The sequence below is a fragment of the Mustela lutreola genome, chromosome 16 (assembly GCF_030435805.1).
Source record: "Mustela lutreola isolate mMusLut2 chromosome 16, mMusLut2.pri, whole genome shotgun sequence".
NCBI classification, from domain to species: Eukaryota; Metazoa; Chordata; class Mammalia; order Carnivora; family Mustelidae; genus Mustela; species Mustela lutreola.
In genome coordinates this window covers 26,832,602-26,850,225 of record NC_081305.1, presented here as the reverse complement: position 1 = coordinate 26,850,225, position 17,624 = coordinate 26,832,602, and the positions used below count along the sequence as shown (strand labels likewise).

The following is a 17,624-nucleotide window of genomic DNA, read 5'->3' as shown; positions in this document are numbered from 1 at the left end:
ACAGCATTAGAGCTAAAGGAGTGACGCAGTTGCCAGGTTTCAGACCACCTTATGGAAGGGTGGGTTGGCACAGGGAGATGAGTGGCTTCCCATGTCCCGTCAACCTCTATTCCCTGGGGATGATATAGGAAGCTGGCGTGTCTGGCCACACTCTGGCCTTTTCCCCCTACTCTGCAGGTTGGGATAGACTTCACAGCCTCCAACGGGAACCCCCTTGACCCTTCCTCTTTGCACTATATCAACCCCATGGGCACCAACGAGTATCTGTCGGCCATCTGGGCTGTTGGGCAGATCATTCAGGACTATGACAGGTAAGCTTGAGGAGGGACTCCGAAGGTCAGCTCCAGCTCCATCCAGCTGGGAAGCTCAGCTTGTCAGAGCTGGAAGGGACCCAAAGATCCTTCCTACCCCTGTGGCAGACATTGCTAGTCGATTGTTGATCCCTTCCCTGTGGAGCCAGATCCACACTGGAATCCTTCTGCACATGGTACACCAAGGAGCCAGTAAAAAAAAGGAATCAAGATAGAGAATGAAACGTGTTGCTATTGTTGCAACTTTTCCTTTGAGAGCTGGGGAAATGTAGGCCTGGGATGCAGGCCTAGAGAATTTATCCAGTCAAACAGATTAGGAAGACCAGTACCCAGGCATTCTGATTCCTGAGCCTGGCACCAAATGTCCTAATATTTTCACTCCTGCTGGGAACTTGGAAGGAGCAGCCAGCAGGTGTGGGCCCTCCACTTACCATGACCATGCTTCCTGGAGATCTTTGGGTTAATGTGCGGGGTCGGGGTAGAGGGGACAGTGGAAAGTCAGTGAAGGAAAGCTGTGTAGGGGGTTTGGCCTTGGAGAATCAAAAGTCACTTGAAGGGGATGGCATCATTGCCACAGCTGGTGCTTGCTGGAGGGTGGAAGGATCAGGAGACTGAAACATAGGACACTATGAGGAAGGTACAAGTACCAGAGATTTGGCAGAAACAATAGGCTCAGGAATCCTGCATGCACTTGGCCTCCTTGAGAGAGGAAGCCTGAGGACCAGCGTCTGACTCCCAGGGCCTAAGGCAGTTGTGTGGGGCGTGGTGGTTACTGTGTTCCCCGGCCACATTAAGAGAGGTATAGCACTGGGGCGCCTGGGTGGCTCAGTGGGTTAAGCCGCTGCCTTCGGCTCAGGTCATGATCTCAGGGTCCTGGGATCGAGTCCCGCATCGGGCTCTCTGCTCAGCAGGGAGCCTGCTTCCTCCTCTCTCTCTCTGCCTGCCTCTCTGCCTACTTGTAATCTCTCTGTCAAATAAATAAATAAAATCTTAAAAAAAAAAAAAAAAAAAGAGAGGTATAGCACATAGGGCAAGGGAGGTGAAAGTCCCCATCTACATAGTTGGGTGGAAGAGTTTGCTGTTGCCACTTTGGAGTCCCTTGTATCCACCTGCCCTCTCAGTCCCTTCACCGAGCCTTCTCGTGGGCATTCAGACTTGGGAAGGAAGGCCTAAGTGAGCGCTGGGCACCTGCCCCAGCCCTACCCCTCTGATGCTCTTCCCCATCTCAGTGAGAGCCACCATCACTCACCCAAAACCCTTCGCTTTTTCCTTCCCTCATCTCCCCCATTGTTCTTTCCACAAATCCTTTCAAAACACTCCAATCTAACCCCTTCTCCCACCACCACCACTACCAGCCTGTTCAGACCACCATCCCCTCTTGTCCGGATCACTTCCGTAGCTCCTCACTGATCACCCTGCGTCTGTCTTAGCCCCTGGCAGTTTGTTCTCAAACAACAGCCAGGGGATTGCTCAGTATCCACCTTGAGTGAATGAACAGGTGAGACATGATCCCCGCCCTCAGGAGTTCCCACTCAAGGAAGAAGATGAGAAAAGTCACTGGAGTTTTGAGAGACTAGCTTACCTGTAAGGTAGGAGCTGTAGGAGCACTAGAGAGAGAGAGAGGAATTCTCAGGTCTCAGGGAAACTCACGGAGAGAAAGTGCCATTGGAATTGGGCCTTAAAGGATGAGTAGGAGTTTGTCGCAGACAAGTAGCTCAAGAGGGGGCACAACATGATTGAAATTAGAGCGTGAGAGTGCCCTGTGTGTATGGGGCTCAGCTAGTGGTCTGTGGCCAGGACTGGGGCAGTGGGGAGTAAGGGAGGGGAAGGGGAAGCACGTGAGAGTAGGTCCTAGGGCTGGATCATGAAGGGCCTTGAAGCTAAGCCAGGGTTCTCAGAATTTTCCCCAGCCACAAAAGGGAGGTTCAGAGACAGGCAGTACATTTCCATAATGACTGTGGTGTGGTGGATGCCGGAGGTCCCAGTGTGAGAAGGATCTAGAAGCCGCACCCAGGTCCACTCGTTAGAAGTGCTGTGATTGATTAGTCATGTCTGCCGCAGGTGTAGGTTGGGCCAAGCCCCATCTGGTACTTGCAGGTGGGTGTGATCTTGGTAGATCATGCCAGCAGAGCTCTTTCTAGAAGTGGTGAGCTTTTTCCTTCTGTCCTTGGAGGTGTGCCTGGAGGAGGGGGCCCAGCCCTGGGTGGGGGCTGGGAGGGGTGAGTGTGGGCAGGTAAGGCCTCTGTCCTGCTGTCTCATAGTGGTTTTCTTCTCCTCTCTCTGATTAGTGATAAGATGTTTCCGGCTCTGGGCTTTGGAGCCCAGTTACCCCCAGACTGGAAGGTGAGTGGAGCTGGACTGTTTCCTTTTGGTCAAGGTGGGATTTGTATGTATGGCCTCTCTTGGATCTGCTTTGGAAGGGGCTGGGGACCCAGTCTTCCTGCCTTCTCTGGATTTACCGCCAACCTACACTCACAACCCAGCCTGAACTTCATGCAGGCACTGGGGCTGGAAGAATGAGCAGAACAGTTATGGCCTCTGTCCCCTGGTATTCAGGTCAGGTGGGAAAAACAAGTAGGATGCCGGATCTGGCAAACAAAAGTCTAGGACACCCAGTGAAGTTTGAATTTCAGATCAACTTCTTAAGTATAAGTATGTCCTAAGTATTGCCTGGGATATTAAAAAGTCACTCATTGCTTATCTGGAATTCACACATAATGGGGCATCCTATATTCTGTGTGGCAGCTCCAAAGACAGGCAGGGTCATCAGTGCTGAGATGGGGCAGCATGGGCCTGGGAGGAGCCCAGAGGAGGGCCCCAACCTGGCCTGGGGGTAGCCGGGAAGGCTTCCTGGAGGAGGCAGGGTCTAGGGGAAGGGAAGGAGGAGTTTGCAGAATGACTAGAGGTGGTGATGAAGCAGGGAGGGTGTTCAGAGCAGAGGGAACCCGTGCAGAGCCTGGGAGGAAGAGGGGCAGGGCGAGGTGGAGGAACAGCAAAGGTGGGCGTGATGGACTCTCCGTGGAGGATGGAGAGAGCCATGACTAGCGGGGTGGGAAGCTAGCTGTGCAGGGCCTCAAATGCATGCTAAATAGCAGTGGGCGGCCCCTGCGGGGTCTGTGTGGGGTGTTCTCAGCCGGCTGGCATTTTGCAGACCCGCTGCTGAGTGGGGACTGGCTGGGGTGAGGATGGGCGGGATGGAGAGATGAACAGGAGTCCTGTCCATTCTACAGGCGGAAAAACAGAGGCTCAGGGGACTTGCCTAAGGCCATGTTTAATTCCAGCTGGGCAAATGGACCCTTAAGTTTATTCTCAGAATCTGCTGCCTCTCCAGTGAGAAGCCTGGGGATGGGCACACCGGGCTCCTATGCCTGAGTGTCTCAGCTGGTGCCCCCTCTTGTCTGCCCTGCTGTGCCCCATGCTGTTTTCCAGAGTGAGCCTTTCCCTCCCATCCTCCCTGCGGGAGGACAGTCTTCACCTCGGATTTCAGGGAGTGGCTGTGTGGCCTACTGGCCATTGTATGATGGGGGACAGGATCCTACAGGACCAAAGCCGGGCCTCTGGGCAGATAGTGATGGCATTGGGGGCGGGGCAGGCTGGTGGGGCCAGGCCCAGCAAGGCCCCGCAGGAGCCCGTTGCTAAGACACCAGCCAGCTTTGAAAGAACTCTGGTTGAATGAGATGTTTTCTCACTCAAAAGCCTCCTTGAAAATGTCACAGGGCAACTCTGGGGAGGCTCAGGGCTTGGCCAGGCTGGAGTGCCCAGTGGTGCCAGGAGGGTTGCCACAGCCAGGCTGCGTGAGGACAGATGCTGCATCCCACCTCCCCTGCCAGCACTTCACCTCCCTCCTGTTCTAACTTGCCTGGCTCCCGCCACTTGAGCCTTTTTTCCCCGTTCATTCCCACCTCAGGGCCTTTGCACATGGCCTTCCGCTGGCCTTTTGCTCCTTTTCACTAGAGGCCAAGGGGGCATTCCCTCTGGGAGGCCTTCCCCGAGGGAGCTCATGGGCAGCCCCTTCTCTTGTCCCTGTCCTCACAGAACTTGATGGTCACTTCTGTACGTGTGGGTCTGCTTATTTGTCATCTCTCTCCAGAGCTTAACCGTCTGGGAGAGCCCCTGGTTTCCTGCTGTCTGTGTCCCAGCTCTTGGCACATACTGGGTGTGTCCTTGTTTGTTGACAGTGAATCTGGGGCCTAGCAGCCTGAGGAGACAGAGGTGTTGGTCCTCTGGGGATAGGAAGCTGGAAGGAACTTGCGAATCAGCCGCTTGCCCTTGGGACTTTTGTTCCTCCCTGGGGCTGGGCCGGGGGTACCCAAAAAGGACTTCTGTCCTGGTCTGCAGCTGAGGGACTCAGAAAGCCTTTCCTGAGGAGATGACATGAAGCCTGGATGTTCAGAATGAGCCATAGTTGGTCAAATGAAGAGAGGGGTCAGGTGGGAGGAAAGGGCTGGGATGGGGAAGAGCCCAGGCTGTGTCCCTCCCTGCTGTAAGGCTGGGATAACTGAGACTCGGAGAGGACTGTCCCTCTGGGATCCCTCCAGCTCCCTTTCTCATGCCCTGCCCCCCGACGGGGCCACAGGGAGCAGCGTTTTAAGTAACCCACTGACCAGGGCCCAGGCTGGGTGAACAGAAGCACTGATTGTCAGAAGGCAGCCGGGAGTCCCAGAACAAAGACCTGTGGCCAGCAGGTCCCCAGGGGCCCCTAATCTGGCTTAGGGCCTCCAGGAAACTTGTCCTGTTAACTGACCTTTCCCAGGCAAACCAGGGAAGTAAACATGGGGGGTGGGGGGCTGGACTGCTGTAGGGGCATGCACCTGTCTCCCAGATCGGAGCCTGGCTCTGCTGTGGCTCACTGGTGTCACCTGGGCATTCCCTGACCCCTTCTGAGCCTCAGTTTTTCTACCTGTGAAGTGGAGCTGCTGGAGGAGGTGACCTGAGGGGCCTCTGGGCTGGATGTGTGACCTTCACAGCCCCATCCACTTGGACCACCAGGCCTCTCTGCAAAGAAAGGGGAAGGGGGAGGAGTGAGGAATGAAGAGGTTGAGTGGCCCAGAAAGCAGAATATTACTCCATCCTTATCAGGAGGGGGCTTTCCCCCCTTGGTCTCTAAAATCTCAGAAAATCTGATTTTGTGGGAAGTCATTGGCCCAGGAAGGCTGGTTTCCTTGGCAACCATTTTCCTCTCTCAACCCCTCCATACGAGCCCCCCTCTTAGTCTCTATAGAGGCTCATCAGGTTGCCATGGCAATGAGGACCTCTAGCCCCCACAGCTGGAGCCCAGAGACAGGGGACAGGGTGAAGGGGGCCCCAGAGCAAGGGGAAGACCCAAGAGGGACATCAGGGGACTGGCTCCATGCCAGCTCTTAGGGCTGAGGGAGCAAAGAACAGAAGGCTCTTCCCCCAAACAGTGAAGGGTCTTCTCCTCAGGCCACCCACCACCCCTAGGGTCCTGCTGGGGTGAACTCCCCGTGCTGAGTTCCACCCCTCTTGGCCCAGGAGGGTTCCACAAAGACCAGGATTCCCAACTCCCTCTCCAGGCATGGGGGGCTCAGGTCTTAGGCCTTTATCTGCTGTGTGGCCTTGGCACTTGGCTTTCCCTCTCTGGGCCTGTTTACTTGTGAAATGGGCACACTGGGCTTGGTGGGGCCTTCCAGCATGCACACGGTAACGTCTGGGAGGGTTTGCGCCCAGACTAAAGCCCCCACCTGGTAGATATTCCCTTAGACCTCTTCATCTTCCTAATTTAAAACCCATGGGAGAGTGTGAGAAGACAGAGGAGGGTCAGTAAATATCCTCCAGTCTGAGAAGGCACTTTCAGACCAAGAAACGATGGAAGCCGCTCCATACTGTTGACACAGTTTAATTCAGGGTAGCTTACTGGGGGGCCGGCTCTCCAGGCGGCCTGCAGCCCTCCCCCAGCCAGGCGGGACCTCCAGCCACAGCTTGTAGAGAGCAAGGGGCATGGTGGTGAGGCCCGGGGTTGGTGATCTAAAGTGGGGCCGCCTGTGTGGCCGCCATCTCTACTGCTTAGCTCAAGTAGAACCTTCTGTGCACTACTTGAGATCAGAACAAGCCCTCCGCCCTCCCCCGTGGGCACACATTAACCTCACGGGGCCCAGAACACGCAGCCCCCGAGGGAGGGCATTGCGCAGGCACAAGCAAGATGGCGTCACTGTCTGCCCTCCTACGGAGAGGAACGCTTTGTGAGGTTAGTGGGTTCCTGGAATATGGGCTCAGGAGGCAGCCTGACCTCGGTTCTGGTCCCAACGTTGTCTTTCAGTAAATGTGAGACCCTGGGAACATTCTAGACCATTCTGCGTCCTGCGTCATCAGGAAATGGGGTAGTAAGAGACCTTTCCCCACTGAGTCATGGCCAGGAGCGAGGGGATGCCTGCAGAGCTCTGAACGTGGGGTGTGGTGTGCAGTTGGGAGGGGGGCTGGGTGGGCCTGAGACTGCAGCGGGAGGGAGAGTGGGGAGGCCTCCAGCTGAGCTGTGGCCCCCCAAGGCCCCAGGTTCTGCAACCACCATAGTCTTACTGTGGCCCTGAACAGTGTCTGATTGGTGTTCCTCTGTGTTTTGGGATCGGGGCTCTTGCAGGATGATCCACAGGGCTGGGGTCTGGGGCTGGAGGCAGAGAAACAGGATGGGCACCCAGGGGAGCTGAGCGAGCCCTCTGTGTCCCCTGCCCCAGGATGCCTCCTGATACCCAGTCCCGCTGAGCAGGTTGTCTGCTAATCCCTGGTTGGGCTCGCTGGCATAATGCCTGCTCTTTTGCTAGCTCTCATGGTGTCCATGAAGTTGGGGAAAGCTGGTAGGGCCCAAGAAGTGAAACTTCAGTGATAGGAACTTCAGAGATAGATGCGACCAAGAGGCTGTCCAAGTGCACCCACCTGGATGCCCCCAGAGGCTTCTCTGGCCCATTCTGGGACTCTTAGTGGGGTGGGGAGGCATAGGCAGTGCTGACCACCCCCTGTAAGAGATTGGGGAGATGTGCACTCATTATGGGGTGAAAGTAGTCCTTTCTGTGTGGCTCAGCCCCAGCTGTGCAGGTGAAAGCCAATGTTGAGGGGGGATCAGTAGCCTTGACCTGGGGTGGGGATGAGATGTGAAAAGCCAGGTGCCCTCAGAGGGAGCCTTGGTCGGGCTGTGGGTGGGCCCGGGTCCCAGACCCAGGGCCAGAAGGCTGCCAGCCCAGCATTTTCTCTACATTTCAGGTCTCCCATGAGTTTGCCATCAACTTCAACCCCACCAACCCCTTCTGCTCAGGTGAGTGCCAAACCCACCTGCACCTGCCCTGGGAGGAGGGAGGGGCAGAGTATAGGTTTTGTCTTTTTCTCCTATCCCCTTCCCCTCATGCTTGCTCATAATGACAGATAGGGAAGAGCTGGAGGTTGGAGTCAGGTGGTCCTGGACCCTTTCCTAGCTGTGTGACCTTGGAGAGATCACAGCACCTCTCTGGTTACCTGCCCCAGAGAGTGTGATACCTGCTTAGTTCACCTCACTGGGTTGGTCAGGTAAGACTTAAGCGTTGACAGGAAGCCCTGTGTAGAACTGGAGGAGGTAAGGGCAACAAATTCTATACCTCCAACCGCTCTACCTGGCCTTGCTGGAAGAGCCCAGGTCTGCCCCTCCCTGCTCCCTTTGTCTTCCACCAGGTGCTTTGGCACTCAAGGACAGAGGGTTGCCGGTGTGGGAGTGGGGGCAGAAAGGGGCAGGCAGTGAACATGGTGTCTGTGCTCACCCTGCCCCCTCGGTCTCAGAGGATTTCAGAGCCTCCAGAATCAGTTAAGAAACTTGGAGGAGGAAGGGGGCTCCAGGTGGATATGGAAGAGGGTGCTGCCATCATGAGACCTTCCAGCCTAGGATTTTTTTTTTTTTTTTAAGATTTTTATTTATTTGTTTGACAGAAACAGTGAGAGAGGGAACACAGTAGGGAGAGTGGGAGAGGGAGAAGCAGGCTTCTGAGCGGGGAGCCCGATGCGGGGCTTGATCCCAGGACCCTGGGATCATTACCTGAGGTGAAGGCAGACGCTTAACGACTGAGCCACCCGGGCACCCCTACCAGCCTATGATTTGGCTTGGATATAGCATCTGCCTTCCCTGGGTATTCCCAAAGCTGGGCCCAGTTTTTACTTGGAATGGAAATGCATCAAGTCACCAACTTGAGAACGATGCTGTGATTCAGAAGCCCTGGCGTCTGTTGGCCAGAAATGTAGCCTCTATTACTCCTGGGCTTCGTCTGGTTTGGGGCAGGTCTCCAGAGACTTTGTCCAAAATCAGGTCGATCAGCTTCTTCCCCAGCCAGAGGCCCTTGGGGCAGGACCACAAGGCTGTGGGATATTCTTCTTATAATGGTGGCCGTTTACAGAGCACCTACTATGTGCAGGGGCTGTGTAAGCATCTCTGTCCACACCACCCCCCCCCCCCCCCCGGCTGACCCACCGTGAACAACCGACAAAACCCATAGCATGTCCAGAATGGAGCTCAAGATGGCTAGCTGCCAAGTCCCTTCTCTGGGAAGAGCCTGCTGAGCCTCCCTCTGGCCAGCTGCCCAAGAGAGAAGATTATCAGTCCCATTGCCAGTCAAGGAAACAGGCTCAAAAAGATTAAACAGCTTGCCTCAGGTCCCACAGCTAAGTAGTGGCGAAGGCAGGATTCGAACTCAGGTCTGTGTGACTCCATATTCATGGCTCTTTGCTTTATGGCATCTTGGCCCTGCCTTCTGGGAGCATGTGGTCTCATGGGACCCACGCTGGCCACTGTAGGGGCATTTGGGGCAAGCATGAAGTAGAGGGAGGGTCTGCAAATAGGATGAGGGTGGGTGAAGGGTTGAAGGGGGGACCAGGCTCATGCAGTCTTCTCTCCGAGGCAGGTGTGGATGGCATCGCCCAGGCATATTCAGCTTGCCTGCCCCACATCCGCTTCTATGGTCCCACCAACTTCTCTCCCATCGTCAACCACGTGGCGCGGTTTGCGGCCCAGGCCACTCAGCAGCAGACGGCCACGGTGAGTAGGGAGCCGCAGCCTTGGATGTGCAGGAAAGGGCTGGCCCCAGGCTGAGGTCCGCCCTACTCTGCCCACCCACCCCCACCCCCGCCAGGGGGGCTGGTGAGCTGGAGAGTCGCCTGCAGGTGGGTATGATAAGGGGATTGAACCAAGCTCAATGTGATTGGTCCTGGCTTTCTGGAGCACAGACTTGAAAAAGACACACTGATTCCATTTGTGCTTAGCAGGACAGGGGGCTGTGATCAGTGGGAGGTGTCTCCCCAGGGCAGGGGGTATTCGTTAGTCCCGGGACACCTGGGAACCAAGAGAGGTCCCAGCATCCCTAAAGCTGACCCTGTGGGCCATGGTCTGGCCCTGTGTGTTTGCCATCACTTGGCCTGTGGCTGGCACTCAGCATGCCTGGGGATGGATGAATCGGTCAACCCCGCCCTGGACGGTGCGCTGCATAAGGCTCGGTAGGCAGGAGGAGGGGACTCAGCCAGGGCCTCTCCCAAAGGGAAAAGGACTTGGTCCTGTTGGGCCCACCAGTGGAGTGAGACCCCTCCCTGGTTCCTGGGGAGCTGGAGGTTGGCTTCTGGGAGTGGTGGCCAAGATGGAGGAGGTGAAGGGGAGGTTACGAGAGAGAAGGGGACACCCAGGCTGAACTGGTGAGGACAGGACAGCAGGACACAGTCTGGTTGTTTGGGAGGCAGAAGGGACCTCTCTGGTTAGGCTGCCAAGATTTGGATCCTGTCCCCACTGCTTCCTTGGTGTGACTTGGGCAAAGCACATAACCTCCCCAAGCCTCTGTTCCGTTGTTCGTACGGTGGGACTGGTAGGACCTACTCTGAGGTGTTCAGGTGAAACAGGCTCACACAGCCCCTGCTCTGGACGGGGAGGAAGAACAGGCCCAGCAGACCGCAGAGGCCGGGGCCGGCGGGAAGGAGGTCACTGGCAAGGGTGGAGGCAAAGGAAGGCGATCCTGTCTCTTCAGCCTCCGGTGCCAGGAGCTGCTGTAGCGCCAGCCGCCTGGAGACAAGCCCCTTCCTGCTCCCAGCCGATGTCCTTTATGAAAGGGGGAAGTAAAGCCCCCATGGGTGCTGAGGCTCTGGGGCCACCTGAGTGGGACAGCAACCAGGGAAGGCCCGGGAGGGGCTGGTTTTTGATTCCTGGGGGCGCAGGGCTGGAAGTAGTTGGAGAGGCAGCCCTTGGGCTCACACTGCTTGGATGCCTGTGGTCTGTCAGCCAGGCTGTTTTCCACCAGCTGAGAGAGGGGAGGGAGAAAGGGCCTGCCTTCTTGTTGAGAAGGAAGAACCGTGGTCTGGGAGCAGGAAGGAAGCCGGTGTCCTCGCCAGGCGGAGCCGGGGTAGGAAGGTGCGGGAGGTGTGCTCCAGAGAGAAAGGGGCCTGGGCTGGCTGGATCCTAGGTGGCCAGGGGGCTGGGATGCTGGGGAGGGCCAGGAAGGGGCTCCTGGTTTTCCTGAAGAACAACTGCTAAGGCCTCCCCAGAGCGGGGAACTTGCCCTTTCTCTGCCTAGTCTTTATCTGCTCAGCACCCAGCCCCTTTGAGGCAGCTCCCTGGTGGTCTTGAGGCAAGGGTCCGGTGCTTTCAGTGCCCCAGCCTCTTGGGTCATGACCCACTCCTTCCAACCTGGGATGGCAGCCTTCTCTGGGCACCCTCAGCCTCCAGAAGCAGTGCCCCCTACCTTGTGTGATGTGGGCCATGTCCCAGTGGGAGTGGGCCTGGAGAGTCTCTGAGCCTCTCTCACCCTGATGTCACAGGAACATTTCTCCACCTCTGGCCCATCTCTAGCCCGCATGTCCCCACACACCAGAGGCTGCACTGCCTGGCAGTTCAGCATCGAGCCCCTGGGCCCCATTGAACCCGTTCAGACCCCAGCTCCTCCTCTGCCTGGCTGTGTGACCCACGGCAGCTTGCTGAAGCTCTCTGAGCCCGTTTCCTCACCTGCACCGTGGAGGTGCTGGAACAGAAGCTGCTGCTAGAAACACTGAGGATTCAACCAGATTGGCACATGAATCGCTCAGCACGGTGCCTGGCACACAGCAAGCACTCGAGGACTGTGGGCGGCCGGACCTTCTGGGTACACCTCTGGCTAACACCAAGCACGGTTAGACCCGAGGCAGACGGAAATAATCTGTGCAGTAAGTGCTACTTTTATACAGCAGCAGTGAGGCGGCAACACTGGGTGGGGCGTCACCTTCCCTGGCCCAAGACACATGCACACGCGTGCACGCCCACAGACAGACACCTGAGAGCATGTGGTGGGAGGCTTCACTCTCCCGTTCACACACACAGCCCATTTTTCCAGAACAGGTTTCTGGGTGGCATAAGGGAGACTGTGATGCGCGGCCTCTGCCCTCCCAGAGCCTGTAGTCTGGGGCGGAGGGGATGGTGCGTGGCGGGGTCTGTCTGGTAAGCAGCCGCTGTGAGGCACGGCCATCACACCTGGGCTGACAGAGGCCTGGCCTCACAGTGGCACCTAACCCAGCAGGCTCAGGAAGGCACCTTGGAAGGGAGATGTCCAGGTTGAGACGTGGAGGATACTTAAGAATTAGCTACATAAAAAGCATGCATGCTTGTGCTGTGGAGTGCCCCAGGCAGAGGGAGTAGCATAGGCAAAGCCCAGGAGGCATGGTGTTTTGGACCTAACTGGAGGAGCGGGGAGAGGGGGTAAGGGAGCGCCAGCTACCGCAGGGCCTTGGAAGGCAGTGAGGAACCTGGATTTTCTCTTGAGGGCCATGGGAGGCTATTGAGGGTATGAAGAGGTTCAGAAAGGGCTAGAGGACTCTCTTCCTTCCCTCTGCCCAGAAGCCCTGGGTCTTGCCATCCATAGCTCGTTGCTGGTTTGCTATCTAGGTATCTGGTGTCCTAGTGGAGGGCGAGCTGGGACTTAGGACCCTGGGGAATTCCCCCCACCCTAAGGGTCTTTGGCAGCCAACTTCCAGAAATAAGCCAGGGAGCAGCTTCCCCAGACTCTGCCTGGAACTGTTGTGGTTGGTTTCTTACAGATATGATCATGTATTAAATGCTTTAGGGGAAATGGCTATTTATAGTCCCAGGAGCCTGAAGAACCTCTGGGTAAAGGCAAAAGCTACTCCATCCTTGAACTGTTGGGTGCTTTGCTTTGTGGTTGAACCTGACAGTGACTGGCTGTGTTTCTGGCGCAGGGACAGGGTGTCAGACCTGAGAGATGTGGAAGAGGGTGCAGAGGAGACCTCCCCCAGGGGTAATGCTGGCAGGGGAAGTGGAGCTCCGGGCTGGGGAGGGCCTTCGACCTGCTTGGGACAGAAGGTGTAGATGCTCAGTTGTGTCTAGGAGCTGTGGCTGGAAGGGTATACCAGGCAGGAGGAAGGGCACAGGAAGGGCACGGAGGTGGGAAAGCTTGGGGGGGCGGTGTGCGGTAAGGGATACCAGGGTTGTCTGCAGGGACAGCAGAGCCCTTTCCCGCCTACTCCTGCCCAGTTCTGCCCCTCCTTCTTCTTGTCTACGGCCCCCTCCCATTTCTGTTTGGGGGTGCGGCTGTAGACCCTGGCGTTGTAGTGGAACATAGAGGCTCCCAGACAACCTTGGCTCCGCCTGGGGGTGCGTGAGAAGCATGGGACATGTTAGCTGCAGGTCCCTTGCCAAGGCTGGCCCAGCTGGGCAGAAACTGAGATCAAGCACGTGGCTGTGGGTATTGCGGCTAGCTGGCGCGCGGGAGTGAGGGTTAATGTTTGGTGCCATGGCTCGGGCTCTTCCCTGGGCCACTATCCTAGACAGTGAGCCCATCTCAGTGGGATGTGGGGTGAGAGGATGCAGAAAGCTCCTCCCAGCTGGGGCCCATTACTGGCGAGGTCAGGCCACCAAAATGGGGGTTGGGATGACGGGGACACTGTGGAAAGAGCCCCAGCTTTGGAGTCGGCAGGCTTGAGTTTGGATCAGAACTGTACCAGTTTCCAGCATGTCACTGAACCGCCGATTAGCGCCTTTCCTCAGCTCTGGAACAGATTCACAGCGTAAGGATGTTCAGGGAGGGTCTGTGCACTGCCGCGCATTAACAGGGACGTTCTTACCCAGTCAGGTGGTGGTCATGGTCCTGTGGGAACCCAGACACTGTTTGTGCCCACCTCCTTGGGAAGAAGGATCCAAGGCCTGAGGCTCCCATCTCAGAGTACAGACATGTGACTGAGTGAGAGGAGAAAGCTGAGGGCTGGGTGGGGAGGAGGGTGGGAGGCCAGCCCCACCCCGAGTGGTGAACCTGCTGATGAAGGCCAGGCATTCTCCCTCCTCGTCTTCCCTCCAGACAGCTTAGGTGCCCCAGAAATCTTGCCCTGGACTATTTCTGGCAGGATGGAAGTGGGGTTACTCGAGGGCCACTTAGGGAAGGGGTGCTAGAACGATGGTGGGCTGGGGGGGGGACAAGGGTGTAGATGGGCTTAGAAGGCCCCCCCAACCACAGGGATGGGGGTGCTGACAGCTGCTGCCCTCCACTGCAGGGATGCAGGCTGCCATCTCCATAGCAACAGGTATCCCCAGCGCCAAGGGCTCTGTCTCTTAAAGGCACAGTGCAGGTGCTGCACTGCTACGCCCGCTGGGCATAGAGGGTTTAAATGGCAGGTCTACACCTCTGAGTGGCTTGCTCACTCCTTCCAGGGCTGTGCGTGGGGGACAGGCAGGACAGCAGGGCATCCCAGGGGGCACTTGTAGCCTCTGTATGTTTTCCAGGGAGCAGATGGCTTTTCTGGGTAAGGAGGTGGCCAGGCATTGATTTGGGGTCTGGCTTGGTTCTGCCCTCCGTGACCTGAACTAGTCTGGGCCCTTCTCTCTTCTCCTAAGAGCCAGAAGATCAGACTAGAAGGTAAAAGCCTCAAAGAGTAGTAGGGCCATGTAGGGCTGTTCTGTTTATTTTACAGATGGGCAAAACCAGGTTCCTCAAAAAGGGGTCAGAGGGTGCTAAGCACAGTGCTGAGTTCACAGTAGGGTTTCAGCCGTAGTATCCTGGGGCCTCTGCCTAGATCATTCAGGGATCCTTCTCAAACCTCATGTGCCCAGGCTGTCCTGGTCACAGTTCATGCTGTGGCCATGCATGCCCATGCTAATTATTCAGTATTTTAAGTAATTTTTTAAGGAAACAGTACAGTCCACCGTGAGTGAGAAGTTACCACTCGCCATATGTAGTATAACAGTAAAAACCAACACGACGCCCTGTACCTGGTTGTTGAAGTCTAGCCAGAAGCTCGTCCCCTGAGGCTCTGCTTCTCACCGCTGCTGATAAAGGAAGCACACAGGACCCGAACTGAGACTGCCTGCTGAGGACAGGCTGTGCAAGCGAGGGACCGCAGTGGAAGTTATTTTGTGCCTTGAGGCTGTGTCTGCTCTGTGATGCCCTAGTCCACTTACTAGCAGCCGGGGCCACTAGCCAGAAGGGCGGGCCAGCCACACAGACGGGGTATCTTGTGTGTGGGTGGAGCGGAGAAGGCGAGGCTGGTCAGAGACGAGGCAGCTATAACATGCTGCCCTCCCTGGCCATGGGCCTGACTGTCAGGAACACGGTTCTCGGTCATGGAGGGCTGCTGTGGGCCAGGCATGTCTTCTCTGAGAGGTACAGCAGCTGTCCCCGTGCAGATGACGAAGCCGAGGCATGGTGACATTGGTCAGTTGCCCAGGGTCCCACGGCAGAGTAACCAGAGGGCCGGGCCTGGAGTTTGGGGCTCTGACTCCAAGCTGCAGAGTCTAAGATCTCAGCCAGGGCATGAGGAAGAGAGTGGTCTGTGCGGGGACCGGGTCAGGGTTCAGCCGTGGAGAGGCCTGCCGGGGTGGTGTGCTGACAGCGGGGGCTGGGATTTGGCTACAGCTGGGGAAGAAGCACTGCCTTTCTCCCAGGGGTCAGAGGATTTGGGGGAGGCAAGGGAGGGGGAACCAGGGGCCTCAGAGCACCCGGCTGCCTCCTCCCTGCAGCAGTACTTCATCCTCCTCATCATCACGGACGGCGTCATCAGTGACATGGAGGAGACACGCCACGCCGTGGTGCAGGCTTCCAAGCTGCCCATGTCCATCATCATCGTGGGCGTGGGCAACGCTGACTTCGCCGCCATGGAGTTCCTGGACGGGGACAGCCGCACACTGCGCTCGCACACCGGGGAGGAGGCGGCCCGTGACATCGTGCAGTTCGTGCCCTTCCGAGAGTTCCGCAACGTGAGTGTGGGCCTGGGCTGCGGAGGAGGCGTTTAGGGGACACCAGCAACCAGAGTTAGTAAGGATGAAAGTCTTGGGCTCCTCTGGTTTCCGCTCCATTGACCGTGTGCTGCACAGGGCCTGCCCCCATGAGGTCCTCCGAGCACGTGAGCACTGGCTTCAGCAAGCTCATGGAACCCAGGGAACAGTGCCCAACCCACACTGGGGCTCTAGGGCAGGGTTTCATGGAGGCCCTGCCCTCCGACCAAGGCCCCGAACCAGAACTTGGAGTTATCCAGGTAGGGCAAAACATTCCAGGCAGATGGAGGTTGGGGGCGGCTGAGAGCAAAGGCCAGGAGTCAGAGAGACTTTCGTGGTAGGCGCAGCTCACCCAGCCTCCTTCACAGATGGGATGGCCTGCTCCATGGAGGGGACTGGTGGTACCACCTTGTTCCTGGAGTTGGCTCTGGGCCTATCTGCAGGTAACCCAGGGTCTGCCCACCGCGTCACTGCCTAGCAGCTGGATCCACCAGGATCCCAGAGGGAGCAGTTTCAGACCCCTGTCACCTGGGGGCCTCTTAATTAACTAGAAGCTTACTGCATAGCCTTGGACAAGTCACTGACCTCTCAGACCTTGGTTCCCTCAGCCATAGAGCCTCTTGGGCTTGTGTGGCACAGATCCCACCAGCCAATCCTAGCAAGAACTTATCACTTTGTTATATACCCAGTAGTGCTCACAGGTCTGCCCAGTGTCCTCTGGGTTTTACCTGAGGTGGTCCAACTCCATCCTCTGGAGCCTTAGCTTCCTGAGGACAGATGCTGGGCCACGGGCCTCCATTCATGCACAGGACACTGAGTAAGCACCTCCCCAGGGCTGGCCTGGGGCTGAGCATTCAGCAGTGAGCCAGACACTCCCAGCCCATTTATGTGGGCCAAGAAGGTGCTCAGGAAGTGTCTGTTAGGTGAGTAGGCTGGGTGGCTCGCCTCCACTGACTCTTTCCCTGAAAAGCCTCCCACAGACACATTCATCCTAAGATGCGATCCCTAGGCCTCTCAGGTGCTCAAGGAAAGAAAGAGACTTCACATAAAGGAAAAGTACTGCTAGCAGTGGGGTTTCAGGCCCTGGACTGGGACAAGGGTTGCAAGTTCTAGAGCCCTGGCCCTGATTCTGTCCTCCAGGGCCATCCGTCTTCTCTAGGAGCAGACTGGGCACAGTGTCTCTCCCCACAGTCTTCCACTGACCTTTCCTTTTTCCCCTCTCCACCTCACCCTCGGCCCCGCAGGCAGCGAAAGAGACCTTGGCCAAAGCTGTGCTGGCGGAACTGCCCCAACAAGTCGTGCAGTATTTCAAGCATAAAAACCTGCCCCCCACGCACTCGGAGCCTGCCTGAGCGCCAGCCCGGGCCCAGCAGCAGCATGCCGGCTGGGCCTCCCGCCCTCCCCAGGAACGTGCACGCTCACCCTGCTTCCTTGTGGGTGGCCTTGTTTTTAACCGATCCACGTTTTCATTTTTTACAACCGGACTTCCACTCCCCCTCCTTCCCCCAGCCCAGCTGGGCTTCCTTTGTTGGAGCCGACAGATGATGCTTCCGGGCCAAACTGGCTTCCTCCCTACCCTTAAGTATTGAATGTACTTTGTATAATTTTAGTGGAATTATTGTTATTAAAGAGAAAATTTTTACAATCCTAACTGGCTTTTTCCAAGTAACTAGCTACAGACCCTGAAGGAGTGTGTGTCCCAGTGCGTACTTTGTGTCATTGCCTGCACCTACTTCCTGCTTTGTTTTTTTATACTGTGACTGTGTTCTATTTGTTATACTCAGGGTAATAAAGGAGTTTCCAATGTCCCTGTGTCAGTGCCTTCCTCAGCTGGGACCTGATGGGCTCACTGATCTGGGGAAGGAAACCTAAAAAGCTCTTTCCCCCAGCAAGGTGGGGCCATCGTTTCTTCACGGGGGCACACGGTCCACACGCCCAGTATTCACTCTGATAAACCGGCATGGGACTTGGCACAGAGCACAGGCTCCATAGGTAACTGTGCACAGACAAAATGCCCTGGGCCCCCGCTAGCAACCGGAGCCCCTGCAGAGCCTACAGTGGTCCCAGGGGCCTCAGGCCTAGCCACTAGCCCCTGTGCCCCAGGCTTCTGTGCATCC

General features: G+C 56.8%; 1 protein-coding gene across 2 annotated transcripts in view; it reads left to right on the top strand.

Annotated features, from left to right (window-relative positions):
• Positions 1-17,313, top strand: part of CPNE2 (copine 2) — a 45,115-nt gene extending 27,802 nt beyond the window's left edge. The window contains exons 11-16 of one of the 2 annotated variants that reach the window (XM_059153366.1): positions 178-311; positions 2,600-2,654; positions 7,524-7,575; positions 9,182-9,315; positions 15,256-15,489; positions 16,752-17,313. In XM_059153366.1, coding sequence (XP_059009349.1) covers positions 178-311; positions 2,600-2,654; positions 7,524-7,575; positions 9,182-9,315; positions 15,256-15,489; positions 16,752-16,859 — 717 coding nt within the window. In that variant the 3' untranslated portion in view covers positions 16,860-17,313. Of the gene's footprint in view, positions 1-177; positions 312-2,599; positions 2,655-7,523; positions 7,576-9,181; positions 9,316-15,252; positions 15,490-16,751 lie in introns of both variants that reach the window. The other variant, XM_059153365.1, reaches the window with a different exon arrangement.
• Positions 17,314-17,624: the final 311 nt, after the last annotated feature.